Raw genomic sequence first — 26,864 nt, 5'->3', positions numbered from 1 at the left:
CTTCATTTTCAGTGACAGTGAGGCAGAAGTGGATTATGTCTGAGGAGGGAGAGTGGTTTTTATTTTTATTTTAATCTTTTTATTTTTGAGAGAGAGAGTACAAATGGAGCAGGGGCAGAGAGAGGCAGACAGCATCTGAAGCAGGCTCTGTGCTGATAGCAGAGATCCCGATATGGGGCTCAAACTCATGAACTGTGAGATCATGACCTGAGCTGAAGTCAGAAGCTTAACTGACTGAGCCACCCAGGTGCCCCAGGAGTGTGTTTGTTAAAGCAATTAGACTACATGGGGAATGATCTCCACCTCCCTCACCATTAAAGAGAGAGTGTTATCACATGTAGTCAGGAGGTCACAGCTGCATTTTCACATGTGACTCTTTGAGGTGATACTTTCATATTGTCAACGCTGTTCTGTAGCAAGAGCTCTGGCCAAGCAGAGGATCAATTCTCTCCTCAGTCCCTAGTGCCTCCAACTGCTATGTACATAGCCCTCAAGAAAGTCACTGGATTTTCACCTACACCAGACCCTACTATGCTGTTGGCTTTGAGAATTTAAAATAGATTAGTCTAAAGCAAATTAAAGGATAATTAATTAATGGCTAATTCTGCAGAAATGTCAAAGCTGCAGGTACAACATGTATTTATTGCTCCTTTTGTTAGAAGAGAAGGTATAATCTAGGCTACTTGGATTCATTTCACTTCCCTGGAAGAAGAAAACCTGAGATTAGTATTCTGAGAAAGACTGAGACATGGCTTGATAAAACCAGATTCTCTGTTCTGTAGCCCTAGGATTTTATTTGGCCAGTGATAGATTCCAATTTTTGGTGCCTCTAGAAAGAAAAAGATCCTGATGGTTTAATATCGCAACTGAATACACAGTTTATTTCCAGGTTTGAATTGTCAACAAAAGGAAAGTGAATGGTTTCAAGTGATATTTCTAAAGTTCCTTCAATGATTGTTTTCTGTGGAGTCTGCAGATGTGTCTTTTGGATACATTCTTGGATTAAACAAATGGAGAGTTACAGGCTATCCTATTTCTGGTTGGAAAGCTCCCTTTAACCTGAATAACCACGTCCTCCTCCTGAGTATGGTCCACAGACCTGGTAAGTAGAAAACAATTCCCTTCCTGCACAGCCACAGCCCTTGTTGTAGTTCAGCCTTTATGATGGCAGCTGACCTGTGTTTGCTGTTGCACTGTGGTCATTACAGGCTATTTTCTCTGTGGCCCAATGTTAGGCATCATGAGGACAGAGCGTTCCATGTTTGTTTTTGTACCACTGGTGGCTCTTGGCTATATCTTCCTGCACTAGGTTTTCAGGAAATGATTGTTGAATTGAATTAAACAAGCCTAAAGTAAAATGTTGAAGCAATGAAAGGGAAGCAAATTATATTTAAGCCTCAATGAGTAACTTCCAATAAGATCTGGTAATCCAATTTATTGCATGTAGTTGACATGGGTCTGCAGTGCTCAGAGTGCTGGGATCGTCATGGAACATTTATTCTTGAAGTCATCTCTGTTGTTGTTGTTTTTAGTTTATTTATTTGGAGAGCGAGAGAGAGAGAGAGAGAGAGACAGCAAGCAGGGAAGGGACAAAGAGAGAGGGAGAGAGAGAGAATCCCAAGCAGGCTCCAAGTTGTCAGCATGGAGCCCCATGTGGTGCTCAGTCGCACAAGATCATGACCCGAGCTGACATCAAGAGTCACATGCTTAACTGACTGAGCCACCCAGGCCCCAAAGTCATCTCTGTTTTAAAGACAGTAAACAAACCAAGTTCTGTTAATAAAGCAGTAAATCCTCACACCTGACAACTAGGTTTGCGACCCTCACAAGTTCTCCTGGTAAGGAAGCATCAGCGTAGGTTTCCATTTAAGAAACATGTACTGAGCAACTGTCAGGAGGTAGCTCTTTATTTTTTTTTCTTTCATAGTTTATTGTCAAGTTGGTTTCCATATAACACCCAGTGCTCATCCCAACAAGTGCCCTCCTCCATGCCCCTCACCCCCTTTCCCCTCCCCCCACCCCCATCAGCCCTCAGTTCTCAATATTCAAGAGTCTCTCATGGTTTGCCTCCCTCCCTCTCCCCAGCTATTTTCCCCCTTCTCCTCCCCCATGGTCCCAGGAGGTAGCACTTTAAACATGGAGACTTAGAACAAGGAGTTAAGGTCATCTACTTAGGAGTCAGTTGATCAGGCTTTGAAGTCTAGCTCCACCACTTTCTACCTGTGTGATACAGGACAAATGAAAACATTAGTTTCTTCATCTGTGAATTGGGTGTATAATATACTTACCTCCCAAGGTTGTGAGGATTAAGTGAGGCAATCCTTGCAAAGTCCTTAGTGTGCCCAGCACTTCGTAAGTACTCAACCAATGTTAATTAGTACTCTTACTGAATGTGTGTTTCCTGACCTCAAAGGGCCATCACTCTAACATAAAGACATTGTGACATTCCTGCCTCAGGAGATTTGTACCTGCTGATCCTTCTGTTTGGAACATGCATTTGTTAGATACTCTCTGGTCCACATTCTCCTCTCCACTGGGCCTTTACTTAAATGCCAATATCTCAGGGAAGTTTTTCTTCACAACCCTATTTGATGCTGAACATCACCCCTTTTTCCTGTTACTTTTTATATTCATTTCTCACTTAATTTTTCATCTTTTTTCTTTAACATACCATTTATTTTACTTATATATTCTATGTATTGTCTATCTTTCCCAATTGAATGAAAGTTCCAGAAAGGTGAGGATTTTGGTCTAGATTGCCACTGATCAGTTATTAGTGCTGGAAATCACATGTGCCCTATATGAAAGTGCTTAATAGTGTTTGTTGAAAGAATGAATCAAGGACCAGTTATGGGAATCTGGTGGAGGGCATGTTGAGCTCTGCCTGTGTGTATCAGGGGGAGGCATCACAGAGAGATGACACTGTGTTGAGTCTTAGGCTAGCCATTTTTGACCTTTCTTCTGCTAACACTGTCAAAGATTATGGAGGCTGAGAAGTCTCATGAGCTGCCATTTGCAAGCTAGAGACCCAGGAGAGGTGGGAGTATAAGTTAATTTAGTGTGAGTGCAGGAGATGTGATGTCCCAGTTTGAAAACAGTCAGGCAGAGAGTGCGAATTCACCCTTACCCAACTTTTTGTCTTATTCGGGCCTCCAGTAGATTGGAGGAGGCCCACTCGCGCTAGGGAGGGAGGTCTGTTTTTTTTCACTGTACAGGCTCAAATGTTAGTCTCACTTTGTTAACGTCTTCACCAACTCATCCAGAATAATTCTTGGCCAAGTATGTGGACACACTATGTCCCAGTCATATTGAGACATAAAATTAACCATCACAGCCACACACAGAGGATTTGGTTTCTGTGTGTGACATCTGATTCACAGTTTCTAGGGTGCTACTGTATCTACACCCCTTTCTCTACAGGTCAGAAAAGCAGATGGGAATTCAGATGACAGAGTAGTACTATTATTAGAATAAGTTTGAATTGACTCTAATATTTATTTTAAAAGGCAAGCTGTGTATACTTGCTAAGGATATGACTCATCCTATCACTGGGAGAATGGGTCCTTAAGGTCTTTAAGGATGGGTAAGGGTTTCCTAGGCAGACAACCAGGGAAATAATGTTTGAGGCAGAGGGAATGGCATATGTGAAGGCATGAAGGTACAGTGTGATTGTTGAACCACAAATAATTTTATATGACTAAAGCAGAAGATGCTTGGGAGGGAGACAATGAGAGGGGACCAAATTACAAGTTACAAAGGATTTTGTTTGCTAGAGAAATGGAATTTTATCTAGAAGGCAATGGGAGCCATTGAGTGGCTCTAAGCAGGGTCATGTCACAGTGTTTTTAAGTTTATTTTTATTTATTTTGAGAGAGATGTAGAGAGCAAGTAGGGAAGGGCAGAGAGAAAGAGGAAGTACCAAGCAGGCTATGTGCTTTCAGCACAGAGCCCAATGTGGGGCTCAAACTCATAAACTGTGAGATCATGACCTGAGCCAAAATCAAGAGTAGGACAATTAACTGACTGAGCCACCCAGGTGCCCCTAAATTATATTTAATTGATTTTAGAATTTGATTTTTTAAAAATTTGGAAAAATAGTAATTCACATGGTATAACATTCAAAAGGGTATATACAGTAAAGAATCTCCCTCCTTAGGACAGTCAGTGTTTTTAGTATCTTATCTATACTTCTAGAGATGTTATATGCATAGATGAAAATATGCTTCTTTCCTATTTTTATTCAAATGGCAGCAAAATTACACATTGGAATACTGCTGTACCTTAATATCACCCCTTTATTTATTTTTTAATTTTTTACATATTTATTGATTTTTGAGAGAGAGAGAGACAGACCTAGAGTGGGGGAGGAGCAGAGAGAGAGAGAGGGAAACAGAATCTGAATCAAGTTCCAGGCTCTGAGCTGTCAGCATAGAGCCTAATGTGGGGCCCTAAACTCACAAACTGTGATATTATGACCTGAGCTGAAGTCAGGTGCTTAACCAACTAAGCCACCCAGGTGCTCCTTAATATCACCCCTTTAAAAAGAACATTCAGTTAAGAAAAGTTTGTTTAGCCAACTGAGATGATGACACCTACTTTTCTACTTGGGAGACTGTAGACCTAGGGCACATTCTCCATGTTGGGGTGTAGGAGACGGGCTGAAGATTACATCTGTCAAACCCAAGAACTCATGGGATGTCCCAGTGACAAGCTCATAAGGATATTAAGATCAATAGAAATGTCTAGTTTGGAAGGATGGACTTATAGGTTATTAGTGTATGATATGGTGGTTAAAGCCACATTAATGGATGCAGCTGTCAGGGAAAGAAGTGCAGAGAAGAGAAAAAGGCCAAGAACAATGTCTTTTTAACAATAATTAAATATCTAATGTTAAAGTAATTAGAAAAAGAGTGTGGGAACAAAGAGAGAACAGTCCCTTCCACATGGTTTAGTCGGGGTTCAAGTCTGGCAAACATAAGGAAGAAAAAGCTCATTAAAAGTTGGTAGGTATTCACAGAATTTTTGGAAAGACCAGCAAAATATTTGGAGGCTATCTGGAAAAATCATATTACAGAACTGGTCCTGTGAATATGTCACTTCTGTCACTCTTGCAAAAGGGGTCCTGCACAGTTCTCCATTAGATACTATTCAGTGACAGGGGTGGGTGTCTCTGGTGGCAGATTCTAGGTCATGTGCTCACACTTTAGCTGCAGTGAGGGTTGGAGAAAGAAGATTTGTGGTGATCATCAGCTTCTGGGGTGCAAAACAAGTTCTACTTTGTAAGGTGGTGATTCCTTAAGTGCAGGAAGACAGTTTAGACACTGTGTGGCCATGAAGAATGTTAAATGTCCATTACAGATGTCAAATGCTGTAGGGTATAACAATTAGAAGAACAATTAGGGTATAACAATTATCGTGACCTTCAAGATAGTAGATTTCTGAGAAGTGGTGGGAATGGACGTCTGAATGCAGTGGGGTGAGAAATGAGTGGGAAATGAGGAAATTGAGCCATTGTGTATTGATTATGGTGAGAAGGCGGGAATATTAGGAAGGAGAGTAGTGTTATTATATCTGGAAAGGTGTGTAGATCTTGAAACAGTGGTATGGTGTAGTCTAAGAGAAACTAGTCTTTGAAAGGGAAGTTTGAAGACAAAGGCAGAGAAGAGAGAGGAGGATGGATAGTTGATGGAATGATATCTGTGAGTGGGTGGAGGAATGGGTTTTGGTGCAGTGTGGAAGGATTGTGCAAAAGCACATGCTTGTATCTGTGGAGGTGGGATGTAGAGGGAGAGTTGATACTAACAGCCTCTACTTTCTCTGTGAGTGGGGAGATAGTGTTGGCTCGGAATGAGAATGGCACATGTCAGGTGGGATCTCGAAAAGAGTAGTGAAGATTTGGAATATCTTTTGGTGTGAAGGGGAGAGAGGGTTGTTCAAGGAAGAGGAAAAGGATTGGTTAGAAAAATCTAGGGACCCAGCTGACAATGGAAATGATAGCCAGGTCCCTGCTGTTGGGTCCCATGCAGTGCCAGATTTGACAGGGGGGCAAGGAGGGAGGTTGTTGGTGGGTAGGGAGAGAGTATTGGAAGTGATGTAACAGGTTTTATTTTTATTTATTNCTGATTTGCTCATTTTAGCCACTCTGACTGGCATGAGGTGGTATCTCAGTGTGGTTTTGATTTGTATTTTTTAGTGTGATGGGAAAGGAAGTGAAATCTGGAGCGTTGACGGTTGGAAAAGATAGAGATATCAAAGAGAAGCCAAACAGTAGATTGGGTTGGATGGGGATAAATGAGTGGAGAAACAGAAGGAAGCATGTAATCACCATGTTGAATGCTGGTGTGTAAGATTTCAGAGAGGGAGTGGTTTCCAATGATGACCAGGGTCAGGATGGGAAGAGAAGGTGAAGGTCACTGGGAATAGAGAGGCTGGGGTATTGAATAATTTTTCTCCATGGACATTGAAGGTTCCCATGCTGATAACAGGAGATGGGCTGAAAATCCAGGTGCAGAGATTTAAGGGATGAAAGGAAGAAGTTGATAAGTGGGGTAATTAGTGAAAGATTAAGTTAAATTATGGCATGTTTGTAAGCATTCAACAGATGGTAGCCATCAGTAATCAGATGGCTGTAATGGGGCTCAGGGGGTGCCAACCAGCTCTTGTTTGGAAGATGGAAGTGTGGAGATTGCAGATTCCCTGCTCTGAACTCCAGGATGTAAGGGAAAAAGGGTGTTCAGGGAGAACTGGCTTCAACTAAAGCAAGAAGATGATGGGAAAAACCCAAGAGGATGTTGAGGCTGGGACTTTTTAAAAAATTAATTAATTTTTAAATTTATATCCAAGTTAGTTAGCATATAGTGCAACAATGATTTCAGGAGCAGATTCCTTTAATGCCTCTTACCCATTTAGCCCATCCTTCCCACCCTCAAACACAACACCTCCAGCAACCCTTTGTTTGTTCTCTATATTTAAGAGTCTCTTATGTTTTGTCCCCCTCCCTGTTTTTATATTATTTTTACTGAGGCTGGGAATTTTTTCATGTTTGTTTATTTATTAGAGAGAGAGAGAGAGAGAGCGCAAGCAGGGGAGGGCCAGAGAGAGGGAGAGAGAGAATCTCAAACAGGCTCCATGCTTTCAGCCCTGAGCCTGATGTGGGGCTGGATCTCCCCAAAGGTGAGATCATTACCTGAGCCAAAGTCAAGAGTCAGACACTTAACTGACTGAGTCACCCAGGTGTCCTGAGGCTGGGAATGGTTTCCAGAAGACTCACAGCAAAGCATGTGAAGAAGGCCTTTAGCTGTAGGAGATTTCAGGAGAAGAGTAATCATGTGAGGTTGAATGCAATAAACATCAAGTTTGCCTGCAGAATCTGTTATGGATGCCATCATGTCATCCCTCCCCTAAGCCCCCCACCCTGGGGAAATTATTCAAGGACCTGAAAGACTGGGTAGTTCTTTTCAATAGCACATTGTCATTAGTGTGTGACAGTGTTATCTCCATGCATATGGCAGACAAAAATATTAACCAAAAGTTGGTAATCTGACTAATTGAGAAAGTAAAATATACATAGCCCGAGTGAACAAAATGATTTGTTTAGTCTGTGTCTGAATAAGATAATTGTCAAATGCCCATTTCAATCTGAATTGCATCAGTATCACTACAGCTGAGGTTTTTGAGGTTTCAGAAGTCTTCCTTGCAGTCATAGATGTTGTTGGCCTTTAGTGATGAGGCCTTTGGTGATGAGGATGGCACGGGTTCTCGTCTTCCCTTCATCCATGTTGGTTCAACTTGAAAGTCTTGGTTCTTCATAACTTTAAGGTTGTGATAAAGAGCTTTCTGGAATGTGAGATAGGCTTTCTGATACAAGAAATTCCAGGGGAAATGTGATTCTCTACCAAATGGTGCTGTCATGTTTTTAGCATACTAAAATTAAAAAAAAAAGTTTAAAGTATTCTGTTTATTTATCTCATCTACTGAACTTGAGGCAAATAAGAAAAAAAGCACAAATTAATAGTTTGAAATGATTTTAAATAGGTAGAATTCATGTAATAGGAGAGTTTATACAAAACCATGTAATAGAGTATCAGTATACACATATAAATAACACAGTGAGGAAGTGATTATTTTATATTGTTCTGGGGGCCTGTTAAAATCAGAAAGAATTCCGTAATAATCCAAACTCTTCAATTCAGTTTAGAAAATGTTTCAGACCCTTTCTGAGAAGCCGCTGGCTTTAGATCCTGTGTAGGTATATTAGTTTTCCAGGGCAGCTATGACGAATTACCACAAACTGAATGGTTTAATACAATAGAAATTATTCTTCCACAGTTTGGGAACTAGAAATCTGAAGTCATAGTGTCAGTAGGGCCATGTTCTCTCTGAAGGCTCTAGGAGAGAATCTGTTCTATGCCTTTCTCTTAGCTTCTGGTTTTGCTGATAATCTTTGGCATTCTCTGACTTAAAGACACGTCACTACAACCTCTGCATGTGTAGAAAATACCTGGTTTTCTCTGTGTGTGGCTCTTCTCTTTTTATAAGAACATTAGTTATACTGTATTAAATATGACCTCATCTTAGCCACCACCTACAACAACCCCATCCCCAAATAGGGTCACATTCTGAGGACCTGGAAAAGACATGAATTTGGAGGGGACACTATTCAGCCCAATACAGGAAGCTTCTAAAATGAAGAGCAAATGGCTTCTGTCTTCAGGAAAATGTAGCACCTGCTGTAGTTGGGGAAACTATACTGACAAGGCAATGTGTTCAGTGGGTAATGGATACAGAATACCATGGACACACAGAGGGGTGAGCGATTGATTATGAGTCCAGGGTAGATGTAGAAGTGTTTTAGGGTATAGACAGTGGCAAGCCTGAAGGATAACTAGTATGCCAGCTGGTAGAAAGGCGGGGGCTGGGCATTCTGGGCTGAGGGACTAGTCCAAACAGGCACAGAGATGCAAGTGTGCATCCACAGTGCAAGAAACTCAAGACATCAGGAGTAGGGCTATAGGAGAGCAGGCCTTTGGGTAGTGTGGCTGCATGTGTTGTGTGGCCATTGGGAGGGGATAGAGAAGGGAGGAGGGAGCAGAGGGAGATATGAATGGTCATGGGAACACAGTCATTCATGTCCATGAATGACTGCCAGAATGGGATCTTAGAGACGTGTAGTGGTTAAAGGGGGAGTTCAAGGAGAAGCTGAATGACTGTTCCTTAGGGAGCTCTAGAAGACATCCCTGAATTTGGAAGTCTGGACTAGACGACATCTGTGCTCCCTCTCAGCAATCACGTTCTGTGACTATGACATAGAAGTATCGTACCTTGCCTCTCTCACTAGTTATTATGCTCTTGCTTCCTCTCCTCTTTCTCCCCATCAAGCCTCTTCTCCATGCCAGACACTGGAGCCATAATGGTGGACAAGAAGACAAAGACAGCATCATTTTAATCTCTTCCCTGTAGCTTTAGCACAAGGAGTACCCAGTAGGTTCTCCTTAAATGTTGCTTTGAATTGAATCTGAGTGAGAAAAAGTGACAAGGCAGTTTTGCCCTGGGTAATAAGTTCTGCTTCAGAGTTGAACTGCTTTGAAAGATGATCTCAGTAACCTCCTTATGAACAGGTGGAGAGTAGGTGGCTGCTTACATGTGTTTGGTTTCTGAGTCATCAAAAAGGCTCCTTTGCCTCCCAGAATATCTCCTTCATTCGGGCTGTGGGTACTTTTAATTCTACTATTGGAGGTTAATTTCCCTCTGTTAAAATGCAGATGCCCTCTGGAGAGAGGATATCATTTACTCTCATCAATCTTTTGCACCTTAATATTGGGGGTTTTCTTAGCCTTTTCTGCGTGGCAAGAAAGGGGACCCAGGGGATGAGTACTGGATATGCCCAAAGTAAACTTTGTCAGAGTTAGCAGTTTGGATGAGCTGACCCTGGGGATGTAGTCTCCTGGCTTAGAAGAAATCCATTATTACTTATTTGCTGGTATATGTTGGACAGGAAGTGATTATTTCTCCTGTAAGTTGTATGGCTACAAAGCTGTTGTTTATTTGTTTTATTTTTAAAAGGTGCAATACTAACTAGAATTTAAATAAAAATTGGAAAAAAATGAGAATAAAAAAGGCAAACAAAAAAAAGGTACAATAAATCACATCTTCTCCACTCGCAGCTCAACAAAAATAATTTGTGTGGCAGCCTGATTTGTGGTCCTTATGGACAAGGATATGCTACATGTGACTTGTGTGTTTATGTATCAGGGAAGACTAATAATATCTACTATACCATATATCCCTCAGAGTTTCAGTGGCTTGTATCAGAGATTTCATTTTCATTCACATCATAATATGATTCAAATTGATTGGGAGGGAGAGGGTGTTCCACAAAGTCTTTCAGGGACCCAGGCTTCTTCCATGCTATATGTCCACCATCTTTACTACTTGGCCTCAGGGTCACACTAGCCTCAACTGGAAGGTATGTCAAAAGGAAGAGAAAGTATACTTCCTTTTAACTGCCTTGGCCTGGAAATGATACACATTTTACCTCACATCCATTAATGAGAACCAGTCTCAAAGACCCACCTAGATGGGAAGAGGCTGGGAGATGTAGTTCAGCTGGGTGTCCAGGAAGAGGTAGCAACCTTGGTGAGTCTGACAACAGGTCATCAGAAAGCATTTACACATTTTCCTTCTGTATGTGACATAACCTGACCCTTGGGGGTTGTTATTAAGGGAACAGGGAGCAAGAGAGACTAGCAGTGACCTGGAAACTGTCCAGTGTTTAGAATAGTGAAAGGTCATTTATTCTACTGTGTGAAGGGCATCATCCTGCTGGTGGATTTTTGCTCTGTGAGGGAGACTGCAGTTGTGGTGCAAAGCAATGTCTCTATTTTGTTGTTTATTTCCTTTTTCATGGAAGTAGGAAAAGCTATAGGAATTTGGGGATTTTGAATGCAGTGCCTTCTGTAATGTTACATTTCCTCTAGTCCACTTCCCTTTGTCTGCATGAGAGAGGCAATTCACTTGTCCAAATTCACATAGCAAGTTAGTGGTTTACTTGGGTCTCAGACTTGTTTTCTCTAGATTTCTACTCTGGTGTTCTTTCCACCACTGGTATTCCCTTGGAGAACTGCTGTTTGGAGACTAGACATGCACTGGAAGGGTCCACAGGATGACAGGAGACTTGATCAGGTGAAATTGGAAGCTTCCTTGTAGCTTGGAGACTCCTTGATTGTGTTTAAGTACATGGTGTCTGATTGTATAATCCCTGGCCTGATGGGAGTGAGGTAGTTTCCAAGAATTTGTAATTCTCCTGAGAAAACAGAATCTTAGTTCTTTATTCTTCTCAATTGTTTAATACTTTTTATCTTTTTAAAAAATCTGTTTGCTTTTTAAATACATATTTTTTCTGAGAAAGTAATAATTTCAATTTTAGAAATTAAGTAAATATATTCAAGTATAACAAAAATATATACAAATACAACAAAAAATTTCCTATAATTCCATAACTCAACAATGAAGTGGTAACCACTATTAATATCTTACATTTCTCTCTGTGTGTTTCCTAGCCATTTTCTCAACACATAAATACGTGTATACTTACGTACAGTATAATTAGAATGAAATATTATACAATATGAAATAAATATTATAAAACTCTTAAAATATTTCATATTAGTATGAAATATTACATAACCCTTAAAATTGTTTTGAAATAGTAATGATATGAAATATGCTCATATATATTCATATACTTATGACAATATAATTAGAATAAAATTCTAACTTCATTTGTCTCGCTTGTTTTGTTTTTTTAATCTGCTTTTTAATGGAAGTAGGAAAAAGCAAATGGAAATCTCCCTTTCATATACCTTGGAATAAAATTTGAATTGTATTGTGTATAACTATACAAATACATATGAGCATTTCTCCATATCATGACTTATGTTAAAACATTTTTTAAAGGGTTGCACAGTATTGCATCTTGTGAAAATACACTGTGCTGTAGGTAATGGCCCAGGAGGGGAGGAGGGAAGGAGTAGTGGTATCTTTGGTTCTTGGCCCTCACGCTCCGCTCCTCTTCTCCCAGGGTATCAGCAGCCTGTTCAGCTCACTGAAGGTCGTCCGGCTGCTACGTCTGGGGCGAGTGGCCCGTAAGCTGGACCACTACATTGAATATGGAGCTGCTGTGCTGGTGCTGCTGGTGTGTGTGTTTGGGCTGGCTGCTCACTGGATGGCCTGCATCTGGTACAGCATCGGGGACTACGAGATCTTTGATGAAGACACCAAGACCATCCGCAACAATAGCTGGCTCTACCAACTGGCGATGGACATTGGCACCCCTTACCAGTTTAATGGGTCCGGCTCAGGAAAGTGGGAAGGTGGTCCCAGCAAGAATTCCGTCTACATCTCCTCGTTGTATTTCACTATGACAAGCCTTACCAGTGTGGGCTTTGGAAACATTGCCCCATCCACAGACATTGAGAAAATCTTTGCAGTGGCCATCATGATGATTGGCTGTAAGTATGACAGTTGGTGGGGATGGGTGGGGGATGGGCAGGGGGNAGATGAGTTTGATAGCTTTCCTGATAATTAAAACATTACCTATTTGCTGCAAAGATATTTAGAAAATATGAAAAAGCACAATGTACAAAATCGAGACCAATGATAATTCTACCTCTCAGAGATAACTACTGTTACTTTATAAAGTTAGAATGAAATAATTACATATACTTGGTAACCTTTCTTCTCACAGAACAGTGAATTGTGAAAAATCTTTCCACGTCTGTTTAAATATAGCTCTAGATCTGTACAGTCCCTTATGGTACCAGGAAAAGAATGTATGGAAAAAAGGAATGTGAGCTATCTAATGAATTATCTTTTATATTGATCATATGTTGAAATGATAATATTTTTACGTAGTGGGTTAAATAAAATATCCCATTATAATTAATTTCATTTTTATTTTTTAATGAAAATTTAATTTAATACTCCTAGGAATGTTTTTAATGTATTTTCTGTTTTTCATACATTTTTAATATCTGCTTGATGGTTAAGAAATTTCCCAGATCCAAGAAACAAAATAAAACCCCGTAAAACCCCCACAGGATAGAAAGGCTCCTGTTCAGTTAAGCAGTGATGAGTTATTGGACTAACTTGACCATACTGATAAACAAAAACAACTCCAGTTCTTGAGGAAGGTGTTTAAATCTCTGTCACTTATCTATTGTCCATCGCATAGCTGCAGCCAGTGCCTGGTCTGGGAATAGCCTTGGGCTGGAAACAATGAACTCCCTTCACTGAAGGGAGGCTTAGGGAGAAGTAGACCTAACCAGGCTGGGGAAAGCATTATGAATTCAAATAGCTTGGATTCATTACAACCTCTTTGAGTGCACCCTCTTGGCACTTCAGTGACAAATGGGGACATGGGAGAGGACAGTCCTTCCATGAAGCATCAGTGTGGATCAGAGTCTGGTCACACACAGTGAAGCTGGGCTCTGGTTCTAACAGGCAGAGGCTGTTTTGCTTGACGTACTCCTTCCGAGTGGAGTTGACGTAATAATTGCTACACCAACCAGGAAACCTGGTCAGTTTGTCTTGTTTGTCCAACCCACCAGGGATGCAGCAGTTGGGTTTTGTTACCCCAAACAGTCACAGGTGCTGCTTGTCCCCTCTTTTTCTGCAACTACCTCATCATGTCTGATGCAGTTCTTTCATACAGGCTCTCTCTGCAAGGCACAGAGCTGGCCTCTGAGTATTTACTGAATGTGTCTAGGGGTAATTGATTTGTGGGAAGTGTGTGCTGATGGAGCTTTTGGGTCTGTGTCTTACTTTAAAATGGGTCTTAATAGAGATGATTGCCTGACCATGGGAAACAGCGTTAAGTATCTGTGGGTGGCTAATTGCTTTAGCTTAATTAGAACTTGAGGTGCTTTCTCATGTCGTGTAAAAGGATTTAAGACCTCAGCTCTTCCAGGATTATTTCAGCCTTAATGGTACAAGTTTTCTAGGTAGTTCTTGTAGCGTTCTGGGGAGCTTGGGCGTACCAGGTAAGCAACCAGATGTGCCAGCCATGCTCTGGGCCTAATTTCTGTCTCTAAGAGGGGGAGATGAGACATTTTGTCAATTGAAATACCTCATTATATCCATTACAGAAAATTTGTTAAGAGTGGTCAGTCAGAAAATGGACCCCATGTCATGGCCTTGCCGAAGGCTTTCAGATATGAGGAGACTTCACTGTAACTTTTTACCTGAAAGAAAATGGTTCAGGTGGCAAATAGTAAAGATAAGCAGTTGGTTTTTCCAAAATTCTTCTTCCAGGGAAAGCATAATTTCCTGGGTATAGTCTCCAAGGGAAACCTCAATTATTATCATCTCTTTTCTTCCCCTTTTATAATCTTTCCATTTCTTTTTTTAAAAAGTGTAACAATAGATAGGTAGTCACCTCTGCATAATGCAACCAAGGGTGATGTTTAAGTAGGCAAGTCCACTTAACTGTAATCCTATTTCCAGAACACTTGTTATTTGCCAGGTGCTGTGATAAGTGCTCCATCCATGATTTCTCCTGCTCATAACAACTCTGTACTTTAAAGATTATTATCTCCATCTTGTAAGGAATGAATTCAGAAAAGGTAACGGCTTGGGGCACCTGGGTGGCTGTGTTGGGTAAGTGGCCGACTTTGGCTCAGGTCATGATCTCATGGTTTGTGGGTTCCAGCCCCACTTTGGGCTCTGTGCTGACAGCTCAGAGCCTACAGTCTGCTTTGGATTCTGTGTGTGTGTGTGTGTGTGTCTCTCTCTCTCTGCCCCTTTTCTGCTCATGCTCTGTCTCTGCCTCTGTCTTTCTCTCAAAAATAAATAAACATTAAAAAAAAGGTAACTTTTCCCCCCAAAATATGGGGCTGGTAAGCAGGTCAGACAGGATTTGGATCCAGGTCCCTCTGAATTAAATGCCAGGTTCTTCCCATGGAGGCCACCTGCGTTCGTGTGGGCTGAGAACACAGACCTGCACAGCAATGCCTTGAAAATTCTCTCCATAAATTTTAACGGGTCAACAGTTTCTGCAGTGGAAAGTTTTTGTATGCTTGTTAGTGTTGTTTTAATTTAAGAACAAGATTATGATACAGACTCATGGGACCAGGTGCTTTGGAAATCAGCCATTTTTCATCAACCTGTCACAGTTACAGCTGTTCTACTTTCCATATGACACGTCTGACAAATTGTGGTGCGAACAACAAAGTTATTGCACTCTGTGTAATGTGGTGGTAATTATCCTTGTAAACCCACATTCTGAACAGCCTTTGTTCAAGACAAGTGCTGATGTCTTACTGGATTTATGGGTCCTCTTTTACCTTGCTTCGCCTGTGTGCGCACATGTGCACACTTACGCACTTCCTGCTGGCTCACGGGATTGGACCGATGCCAGAGCTGGGATCACTGGTGGTGGGGAACGTTGCCCACAGCCTGCATTTGTGCCAAGGGGTCACACTGATCTCCCCCTTCCAGTCACCCTGACACTCACGTCCAGCAGTCTTTAAGGAGTAGAGAGAGACACAAAAGCCATTGTGCTTTTGGAGTAATGGTTACTCTGTGAATTCTTCCTCTTTGTGTTGAATTTTACATGTGCTAGTAATAATACTTCTTGGCTATTCTATGGCATTGTGTTAGCTATAATATAGATTATTCAGAAGCCTTTTGCAGTGTCTCATCTCTGCTCTCTGGCACTGAATATCTCATGATAAGTTGGCCAGTTCCCCAGAGACTGTCAGCAAGCAGGAAAACTGTTTTCAAGCTTGCCCACCTTTCTCAGTTCTGATAAAAAGTTGCAGTAGGATAAGGTGAAAACTATTGGCTAAAATGAGTTTTTGCATAATGTAGTCTAGCTCTATCCACGTTGTTGCAAATGGGAAGATTTTTTTTTTGATCGCTGAGTAATATGCTAAAGAACTAAGTCAATCAGAGAAAGACAAATATATGTGGAATTTAAGAGACTCTTAAATACAGAGAAGAAACTGAGGGTTGATAGGGGAAACTGGGTGATGGGCATTGAGGAGGGCACTTGTTGGGATGAGTACTGGGTGTTGTATGTAAGCGATGGATCACGGGAATCTACCCCCCCAAAACCAAGAGCACACTGTACACACTGCATGTTAGCCAACTTGATAATAAATTGTATTAAAAAAAAAAAAGACAGATGAGCATAGGGAAAGGGAAGGAAAAATAAAATAAAATAAAAACAGAGAGGGAGGCAACCCTAAACAACACTTAACTATAGAGAACAAACTGAGGGTTGCTGGATGGGAGGTGGGTGGGGGATGGGCTAGATGGGCAATGAGTTTTATGGAGGGCACTTGTTGGGATGAGCACTGGGTCATCCCAGTAAGCGATAAATCACTAGGTTCTACTCCTGAAACCAGTACTACACTGTATGTTAATCTAAATAAAAATAGAAATAAACTGAGTTTTTTTGTGATGAGGCTGTGGATGTAGGTGATCTATGGTACCTCAGCACGACACACCTGTTTCTTTGGATTCATCTCTCTCTCATGGTGTCTCACTTCCATTCTGACATCTTGGCCCAGGCCAGGGGCAGACCAGCCCCCTCCCTGATCTCCCTGCCTGCCTCATATGGGTCTTTGGTCTCTTTTAAAGGCTCACCCTGAGGTGTGGTGAGTGAGCTCCTTACATCTTTTTGCACATCTCTTGTGTGTTGGTGATGCTGAGAGGAGCGGAAGGCCAACATAGCCCTCTGTGTGACACCTGGGAGAGAACGTCCCCATTCAACAGGCATATGCTGAGCGCCTCCCCAATAGACTGGGAGCTGTGTACTAAGGATCTGTGTGCTGTGGACGGCACTCAGAGAGTCTGCAGTCTGACGGGGGTGGGCCAGTGGGAAGGACAGGGACAGGTCCCATTGCCCAGCAGCCAGTGACGGAGGCCTGGAGGTAGAGCCACCACTGTGGGCCAACCCTTGCCCAGGCCTCTGAAGGATCCCACAAAGAAAGATGGCCAGAGGGAAGAGTCTCTTTATCTGGGACATCTCAGGCTAGGGATGCGACCCTGTCTGCGAGCTCTCCAGGGAGAATTTGATGGTAAGGAGACAGTTCCCATTTTTCCTAATATGGGCTTTGCACTTTTCTGATTCTCTCCTCATAATGTCATTGCTGTCATCCTGTCATTATAATTAAGCCACATTCATTTCCTTCCTCTCTGATAATGGCAGGGGGTCTAGACATTGTACTCCTACCCCAGACACACTCCACCCCCCAAAGGTGAATATTGGTCTTCTACCTCAGCACCACACACCTGTTTCTTTGGATTCATTTCTCTCTTGCCTGTCCCCTCCACCTCAGCTCCTTAAAACCACAGCAGAATGTCAGGGCTGGAGGGGCCTATTTAGTCCACATCAGTCCTCCATCTGGTTCTTCTGCTGGGCCAGTTCTCATCTTAGTCACTGTTTTAGTCAAGTCCCCCTTGAGCCCAGGGGATACCCGAGAGTAACCGGGCTCCCCCCCTGGTGGCTTCCAGACATCATCTTCTCTCCTGGAGAAGGGACGCTAGGAACCCGCACACCTGGGCATTTGATCCCACTACCTCACCCACTTACAGTATGCTTTGTGGCTTCCTTTCAGCTTAAAGTATTATTTGCAATCAAATAGAGACTTTCCCTGCCTCCTTCATGATCTTTTTCAAACGTTTCTTGTTTCTTTCCATTTCACCTTTGCAGAATATGCTTTTTTGCATTCTATACCAATATTATGGCTTTTCTTTTCTTTCTCTTTTTGCTATTGAATTTTTTTTTAAATAGTTTATTGTCAAGTTGGTTTCCATATAACACCCAGTGCTCATCCCCACAAGTGCCCTCCTCCATGCCCATCTATCATGGCTTTTCAAAAATGATATGGTGCTCCTCTCCCAGGGGACTGTAAATATACTCTCAGGAGACTTTAAACACATAGTAGACTCTTAATAAATATTTATGGATTTGTTGATTCTGAATAATCTAGGAGGCTCTAGAGTTGTTGGAAGTGTTCTTTAGTGCCATTGGCAAAGCTTTATTAGTTAGGATATGGGTTCTACTGCTGGACAGAGAGTATTACTAGCATCAACAAGGGATATGTTTCCTTAAAGTTTAGGGTTGGTCTGGCTGCTCTGCAATCATTAGAGACCCAGGCTTCTCTGGCATCTTCAGCACATGACTCCCATATCTGGATCCCATATGGCTGTTCTGGCTTCAGCCATATGTTCGTTTTCAGAAAGCAGTAAGAAGGGGAAGGGGAAGAATAGGAAGTTGTACCATATTATTTTTGTTCATGTCACATGGGCTGGAGCTTGGTAGCCTGGCCACACCTAGCTGCAAAGGAGGTTGGGAAATGTAGTCTATTCTGGGTGGTCATGTGGTCAGGTGGAAATACAGTCATACAGACAAAGAGAACAGCTACTTGAGAGCGAAGTAGCTTCCTTCCTCCCTCTTCTCATCTCCCTGCAGTTGATAGCAGCAAACATTACAGGAATACTCTGTTGAAGCTTCATCCCTGAATAGCTAGAGAGACTTTGGTTCAAGTCCTAGATCAGCTCTGTGCTTTGGTTTGTACCCTTTAATTTCTGTGGATTGGTGGTAAGAGGCTCTCCTTATTATCTCACTTAGTATAAGTGAGAACTAGTGAGACAATGATGTATGATAGCTCTTTGAAAGGGTTGGAAATTTTACATTCAGATGTCATGATTTTATTGTTGTTAGTAATAGCATTTCTTTCTTGCTTTTCCCAGTTAATTTTTTCTTTCCTATTCTCAGGGGAAAAAAAAGAAAATCATTACAGCTCCCTTCTCAGGAGTATGGAAGGGCTGTTTAGTTTCATCTTTGGTTTATGTTTATTTGGGAGATGGAGTACTGTTCAGAATGCTATGGTAGAAGAAACTATTCTTTTCTAATTTATTCTTAGAGGGTTTTTTTTTTCCTAGCCAGCAAATCAGTTTATTTTTCTCTCTAGAAACTGATTTTTAAAAAATTTCTGCCTACCACTGTGCAGGTCACATAAGTATCCCTATCTCTGACAAAACTTCAAGCTACTTTCTGTCTTCTACATACCTTTTTCCTCTCCTCCAGAAAACCTTCTCTGGTTACTCCCTCCTGGTTTTCAACCCTTAGTTGTCTTCATACTCTTAGGGCTAATGGACTCTGCTCTGGGTTTATTAACTTGCACTTAGAATGTACACTGCTCTTTAAATATTCTTGTGACTTCTTGGTTATCTATGTTGCCTCGTCTATATTTTGTTAACTCCTCTGAAGCTCTGGGCTTCCAGAGGGCAGGGACTGTGGGTCTCCCAGGCTGTCCTTTTCTCCTTTGTGCCTGGCCATGTGCTGTTAAACCTGGGAAAGAGCATGAACTTTGGAGCTGGGCAGTTCTTGTTTCCAGACCCACCTCTACTCCTGATTAGTGCCTTCACTTTTGGCGCTTTCCTCAACTGAAAATGGAGACCCCAGACCCTGCGTTACCAAGTTTGGAGGTGAGACCATGAAATGTTGCAGCATACATAGCACAATGCTTCTCGCATGGGGTGTTCAAACAGTGGCAATTCTCTCCCTGCTCCTCCTGTCCCTCTCCCACACATTTCTAGAGCCCACCAAACAATATGTTTCAGCCATTCGTTAGTTCTTCAGGTGTGCCCTACTTTAAGAGAATTTGACCTTGCGTGGAATATCAGGTGCATTACCCTGTTGAAGGTACAGGTCACTAAAATACATATACCTGGATGTGAGTTTCCTTAGGTATAAAGCTTTTTAAAAAAAAATTGTCCTGACTTCAGAACAAGTTAGAGGAAGCTCTTGAAAAATGGAGAAAGAGATTCTGTGTGGTTGGAAAGCCTCCCAGGCATCACTGTCCAGATCTGATTGGCAGGATCTTCACTGGGCAGGAAATAATACCATGAGGAGTGAGAGAAGGGGCTTCTCCTTCCCTTGAGGGGGAGAGCAGGGGCTAGAAGCACAGGTGTGCTGGGCACCCAGAATGGGCCAGGTGTCATGCTGGGAACTTTCCCTTAGCCAGTAACCTCATAAGTAGGCATTATTATCCCTGTTTTGCAGCTAAGAATACTTAGATTCAGAGACCTAATGTAACGAGATCACAGGTTAAGAGGGAACTGAATTGAGTTTTGAACCAGTTTTATCTGACATCAAAGTTTCACTTTGTTTTGTTGCTTCTCTTGCTGATTATTTTGGAATATGGGAGCAGAAAATGTTCCCTGTGGTGTGTGGGGGGTTGGGAAGCAGGAGAAGGGGCTGGGGACAGAGGGGGTAGTGGCAGGATTACAGAGAGAGGGTGCTTTCCCTGGAATCCTCTATTATTTTGAATTATAATTACACTGACAAAATATCTGTGTGTGTGTTATTGGAAGACATTATTCTTTTAATTTTTAATGTTTTATTTATTTCTGAGAGAGAGAGAGAGACAGCGTGAGTGGGGGTGGGGGTGGGGGTCAGAGAGAGAGCGAGATACAGAATCTGAAATAGCCTCCAGGCTCTGAGCTGGCTGTCAGCACAGAGCCCAATGGGGGGCTCAAACGCACGAACCGTGAGATGATGACCTGAGCCAAAGTTGGACACTTAACAACTGAGCCACGCAGGCGCCCCTGGAAGACATTATTCTTATTCATAGCTGGACTATCACACTGGGCAGAAGAATTTACAGCAAAAGTCTTGAGATGTTAGGGAATTCTGCCAGTGGGAAGCCAACTGGATGAGGCATATTGTTCTAGATCTTATAGATATCTATGTCATTCACAAAACTTCTTTATCTTTTTCAAAATATGATTTCCATCCAAGTGAAAATTATCATGTGGAGCTGTTGCTTCTATGTCCTTTGTTGCCTTTGAAATTCTCAGTGTTCTATGGAACAGGTAGCATTCTCTTCAATTTTTGGATAAGGAAATTGTGGAGTCACTTGCTGAAGGTCACACAGCCAGTTAGAAGCAGAACTGGGCTCAAGCCTGGGCCATCACTCTTGGCTCAATGGTTCTCCTTCTTCTAAATCTCCATGGTAGCAGTTGGCACTGGTAGGCACAGCCACAGCTGACCCCTTGATGGGATGCCCTCAAAGCTTGGTGAGAAGAAGTGATGGTGGGTGAAGAATGGGTAAGGCTTCCATTCTGTTTTCTGCAAAGGAACTTGATTCATCAAGTTTCACACCTCTGAGGCTGCTTTTTATGAAGCCTTTATTCAAAGTGGCTCTCTGCTGATAGGCTGATGACTACAGACAGAGAGAAATCACACAGAGGAGAAAATAATTTTCCTTTTCTTCTCTAAAGCCTGAGAGGAGGAAGGCCCACCAGGGACATATGAAGTATGGTCCCTGAGAAAACAAATGTTAGATGGACCTGTCAATTCCCCACAACCCTAGTCAGTCAGCGGTTTACCTCTTTGTTCACTTAACTAACCAGTTTTGAGTATCTGTCATGTGCCAGGCACTAAGTTCTGAGGATGGAGCAGTGAGTGAGTCCAAAGCAGGCTCTGCCTTCACGTGGTCTGCTGGGGGAGCCAGATGAGTAAATAAGAGATTGCTGTGAAGTGAGGTGAGTCTCTGCTCAGGAAAGGATAGGTTGTTATAGGAACATGGGCAGGGATACCTCACCCAGGCAGGGGTCGGTCAGGAAGACAGAGAGTTTACACCCCATTTATTTTGGAAGAGCCTTGAGAAGACATCATGCCTTCCTCAATTTGCTTATAATCTAGCTTGGGAAGTACAGTTGCAAACAGGAGAGACCATGTGAAGCTGAAAAGTAGGACAGTCCCGCCCCCTGTCATCCATGGGAGACACATTCCAAGACCCCTGGTGAATGCCTTAAATCGCAGATGGTACTAAACCCTATGTATACTCTTCCCCCCCCCCAGCCCCCATATAAACCTATGAGAAAGCTTAATTTATAAATTAGGCACATTAAGTGATTGACAACAACTAATAATCAAATAGAACAATTATAACACTGTACTGTAAATGGAAGTTATGGGAATGTGGTCTCTCTGTCAAATATCTTATTGTACTGAGTTCACATCACCCTTGTTCTTGTGATGACATGAGATGAGCAAATGTCTGTTGATGAGATGAAGTGGGGTGAATGACATAGGCATTGTGACATAGCATTGGACTACTATCAACCTTCTGACAATAGACAGAGAAAGGGTCATCTGCTTCCACACTGTGACTGACCATGGGTCACTGAAGCCACAGAGAAGGAAGGGTGGGGTTGTAACTACTGTAGATATTTGTGGAATAGCAGTAGAGCCTCTTGCTTCCAGACTTCTGGGAGGGCAGTGATCTTTTCTGTAAAGTGGAGATGAGAGTGGCATTAAAAAAGAAAAATTTTACTGACCAGTGAATAATAGGATTTGTAGGGCTTACAAAGATGGGCAGGTAAGAATAGTACTAACAATGAGCTAACCAGAATGTGCTGTGTGTAGAACACGTCATAAGCATTCTTCATGAGCTCTACTTACACTCCTAGGTCACAGGTGTTCTTTTTTTTTATTTAAAACTTTTTTTTTTAATTAATTTTTAAAACTTACATCCAAGTTAGTTAGCATATAGTGCAACAATAATTTCAGGAATAAATTCCTTAATGCTTCTCACCCATTTATTCCATCCCCCCTCCCACAACCCTCTGTTTGTTCCCCATGTTTAAGTGTCTCTTATGTTTTGTCAGCCTCCCTATTTTTATATTATTTTTGCTTCCCTTCCCTTATGTTCATCTGTTTTGCATCTTAAAGTCCTCATATGAGTGAAGTCATATGATATTTGTCTTTCTCTGATGGACTAATTTTGCTTAGTATGTTAACCTCTAGTTCCATCCACATTGTTGCAGATGGCAAGATTTCATTCTTTTTGATTGCCGAGTAATACTCCATTGTATGTATGTATGTGTGCGTGCACGCACACACACACACACATCCCTGCCCATGTTCCTGTAACAACCTATCCTTTCCTGAGCAGTGTGTGTGTATATATATATACACCATATGTATACACCACATCTTCTTTATCCATTCATCCATTGATGGACATTTGGGCTCTTTCCATATGTTGGCTATTGTCGATAGTGCTGCCATAAACATTGGGGTGCATGTGCCCCTTCGAAACAGCACACCTGTATCCCTTGAATAAATACCTAGTAGTGCAATTGCTGGGTCATAGGGTAGTCTTATTTTTAATTTTTTGAGGAACCTCTATACTGTTTTCCAGAGCAGTTGTACCAGTTTGCATTCCCACCAGCAGCCTTGTCGCAGGTGTTCTTACCCAGTTTCACGGGTGAGGAAGCTCAGAGAGCTCAGTTATATTCCCCTGACACAACCTCTTGTGCCTGGTGGAGTAAGAAATCAAACCCAGATCCTGGCCCCCAAGCTCATTGTCTCTCCATCATCTGTGCCACCACCCCAGTCACTGTCACCAGTGAGGATGACCCTGAGTATACCAGTGACATACCGTGGAGCGGAAGGCTGTCGAGAAAGCAGCCACCACCTCTTCCTGCCAAATAGGACAGCAGAAAGAAAGATGTGCTGATGAGAGAGGACCAAGTACTCACTCTGTGCCTCCTGGCTTTTCAGCACCTCAGTCTCTTTCCTGTGGTGGGCTAGGGCTCGGTGGCCCCCTCAACCATCATGTGCCAAGAGACAGGGATGGCAATGGGTTGCAGTGGGGCTAATTTACTGATTTCTTGAACATCTAGATCTCAGTCTTTTGGTGTGCCATTTGGAAAAGTCATTGCAAGGCAGACTTTTATTATTATGATTATTATTAATTATTATTATTTTTACTTGGAGGACATCACTTGCTGGGAGCCGCACTGGCCTTGCTGGATGAAAGTCACAGCGAGGAAATGGCAGCATTTGCATAGCTCCTGCCATGAGAAATGAAAACTGGTATCTCCTTCTGCTACTACTGGCTTATGTTGGAATTGAGCCTGCTGGTATTGACCAGGCCTCACAATATTCCAAATCAGACCCATATTCCCCACACAGATTCCTCATAAGGAAAAGCATATTCCTGCCTTTTCAAAAGAGACTTCAGATGAAAGCTCTGTGGATGATTGTCAAAAGGCTCTTCCTATGGGCCTTGCAGACCCAAGACTTAGATAATAAAGGGGGCAAAGAACACAAGAGTTACAACTGAGTCTGGCCCTGAGACAAAGAGCCTAATTTAGAGTTAAGGATAGATATCCACCCCCACCCAATTGTTTCTGCTTGGAGCACTAGCCCCACCCCCTCCAAGGCATTTATGATCAGTATTTGGAGTGACTTATTCTGGCCTTGAATATGCTGATTGCACCCTGTGAAGGAACCTATTGAGAAGCTTTTTCTTTTGTGATTATGGGAGCAAACATTGTGTTTCCTGAAAGACCTGTTTTTCTTGATACTTCGCCTTAAACAAACAAGCTATTGACCCCTGCCCACAAAGAACTAACTTCACCCTGTTTACGCTAAAAACATTGTCTTGTATGCTAAAGTTACCTTCCTTCCCCATAGGATAAACATCTAAATCACCTACCTCAATCTCTATTGATAAAGGTTATGCAGGAGTCTTCTACAAATCTATGTTCTGGGAAATTCTTACATATCAAAGAAGTTTGTCATCAGATATCATTGTCTAAGGCAAATGCCACTTCTGTGCTGTCCCCCAAACACTTAATTATAAAATAAAGTTGAGCCCCAGTCAGAGCAGAGATGCCTGCCTGGAGATCAGAAAGATTCTCGGGGCTCTCTCATCCCTCCCTCACTGACACCGTCCATCCTTCAGGGACCCCTGGACCCGGCCAGAGCTGGCCTCTGACAATCATTAGTGATTTCTGGATTAAATTGCTCAGTTTGTGAGCTAAAGATGCCACAGTCACAATATTGGTCAGCTTCAAAGCCTGTCCCCTTTTCCTGGACAGCCCCCTTTTCCGTCATTGCTCCCCAGAGAAGAAACCAGCTCAGAAATGAGGATGGTTTGTGAAAGCCATCTCCACTGCCAACCAAACCAGTTAAGCTGTGTGTGCAACTGACATTGGGTCAGGAAGATCATTTTAATTTTTTTCTTAAATAGTTTATTGTCAAGTTGGTTTCCATATAACACCCAGTGCTCATCCCCACAAGTGCCCTCCTCCATGCCCATCACTCCCCTTCCCCTCTCCCTTACCTCCATCAGCCCTCAGTTTGTTCTCAGCATTCAAGAGTCTCTCAAGGTTTGCCTCCCTCCCTCCCCTGCACTATTTCTCCCCGTCTTCCTCCCCATGGTCCTCCATTAAGTTCCTCCTCATCTGCCTATATGTGCAAACATATGGTATCTGTCCTTCTCTGCCTGACTTATTTCACGCAGCATAACACCCTCAAGTTCCATCCATGTTGCTACATATGGCCAGATTTCATTCTTTCTCATTGCCATGTAGTATTCCATGGTATAGATAAACCACATCTTCTTGATCCATTCGTCTGTCGATGGACACTTAGGCTCTTCCCATGTTTTGGCTATTGTTGAGAGTGCTGCTATGAACATTGGGGTACATGTGCCCCTATGCATCAGCACTCCTGTATCCTTTGGGTAAATTCCTAGCAGTGCTATTGCTGGGTCATAGGGGACTTATATTGTTAATTTTTGAGGAACCTCCACACTGTTTTCCAGAGGGGCTGTACCAGCTTACATTCCCACCAACAGTGTAGGAGGGTGCCTGTTTCTCCACATCCTCGCCAGCATCTAGAGTCTCCTGATTTGCTCACTTTCGCCACTCTGACTGGCGTGAGGTGGTATCTCAGTGTGGTTTTGATTTGTATTTCCTTGATGATGAGGGACGCTGAACATTGTTTCATGTGTCTGTTGGCCATCTGGATGTCCTCATTGGAGAAGTATCTGTTCATACCTTCTGCCCATTTCTTTACTGGGTTGTTTTTTGGGTGTGGAGTTTGGTGAGTTCCTTATAGATTTTGGATACTAGCCCTTTATCTGATATGTCATTTGCAACTATCTTTTCTCATTCTGTCAGTTGCCTATTAGTTTCCTTTACCATGCAGACACTTTTTTATCTTGATGAGGTCTCAATAGTTCATTTTTCCTCTTGATTCCCTTGCTTTTGGGGATGTGTCAAGTAAGAAATTGTTGCGGTGGAGGTCAGGGAGGTTGTTTCCTGCTTTCTCCTCTAGGGTTTTGATGGTTTCCTGTCTCACATTCAGGTCCTTTTATCCATTTTGAGTTTACTTTTGTGTATGGTGTGAGGAAATGATCTAGTTTCATTCTTCTGCATGTTGCTGTCCAGTTCTCCCAGCACCATCTGTTAAAGAGGCTGTCTTTTTTCCATGGATACTCTTTCCCGCTTTGTCAAAGATTAGTTGGCCATACATTTGTAGGTCCAAATATGAGTTCTCTATTCTATTCCATTGGTCTATGTGTCTGTTTTTGTGCCAATACTATACTGTCTTCATGATGACAGCTTTGTAGTAGAGGATAAACTCTGGGATGGTGATGCCTCCTGTTTTGGTTTTCTTCTTCAATATTACTTTGGCTATTTGGGGTATTTTGTGGTTCCATACAAATTTTAGGATAGGTTGTTCTAGTTTTGGGAAGAATGCTGGTGCAATTTTGATTGGCATTGCATTGAATATGTAGATTGCTTTGGGTAGTAATGGCACTTTAACAATATTTTATTCTTCCAATCCATGAGCATGGAATGTTTTTTCATTTCCTTGTGTCTTCTTCAATTTCCTTCATAAGTTTTCTATAGTTTTCATCATACAGGTCTTTTACATCATTGGTTAGGTTTATTCCTAGATATTTTATGGTTTTTTTGTGCAATTGTGAATGGGATCAGTTTTTTTTTATTTCCCTTTCTGTTGCTTCATTATTGGTGTATAAAAA

At 42.1% G+C, this 26,864-nt stretch overlaps 1 protein-coding gene across 2 annotated transcripts in view; it reads left to right on the top strand.

Annotated features, from left to right (window-relative positions):
- The window catches only part of KCNH1 (potassium voltage-gated channel subfamily H member 1), a 383,179-nt gene that overhangs the window by 133,440 nt on the left and 222,875 nt on the right, over positions 1-26,864 (top strand). For both annotated transcript variants that reach the window (XM_077763101.1, XM_077763100.1), the window contains exon 7: positions 12,080-12,509. In XM_077763101.1, the coding sequence (XP_077619227.1) occupies positions 12,080-12,509 (430 nt within the window). The remainder of the gene's footprint in view (positions 1-12,079; positions 12,510-26,864) is intronic.

This window comes from Crocuta crocuta, unplaced genomic scaffold, assembly GCF_008692635.1.
Source record: "Crocuta crocuta isolate KB4526 unplaced genomic scaffold, BGI_CrCroc_1.0 scaffold3, whole genome shotgun sequence".
Taxonomy (NCBI): Eukaryota; Metazoa; Chordata; class Mammalia; order Carnivora; family Hyaenidae; genus Crocuta; species Crocuta crocuta.
Note: the sequence above shows the minus strand (reverse complement) of the source record. Positions and strands in the feature narration are given on the sequence as shown.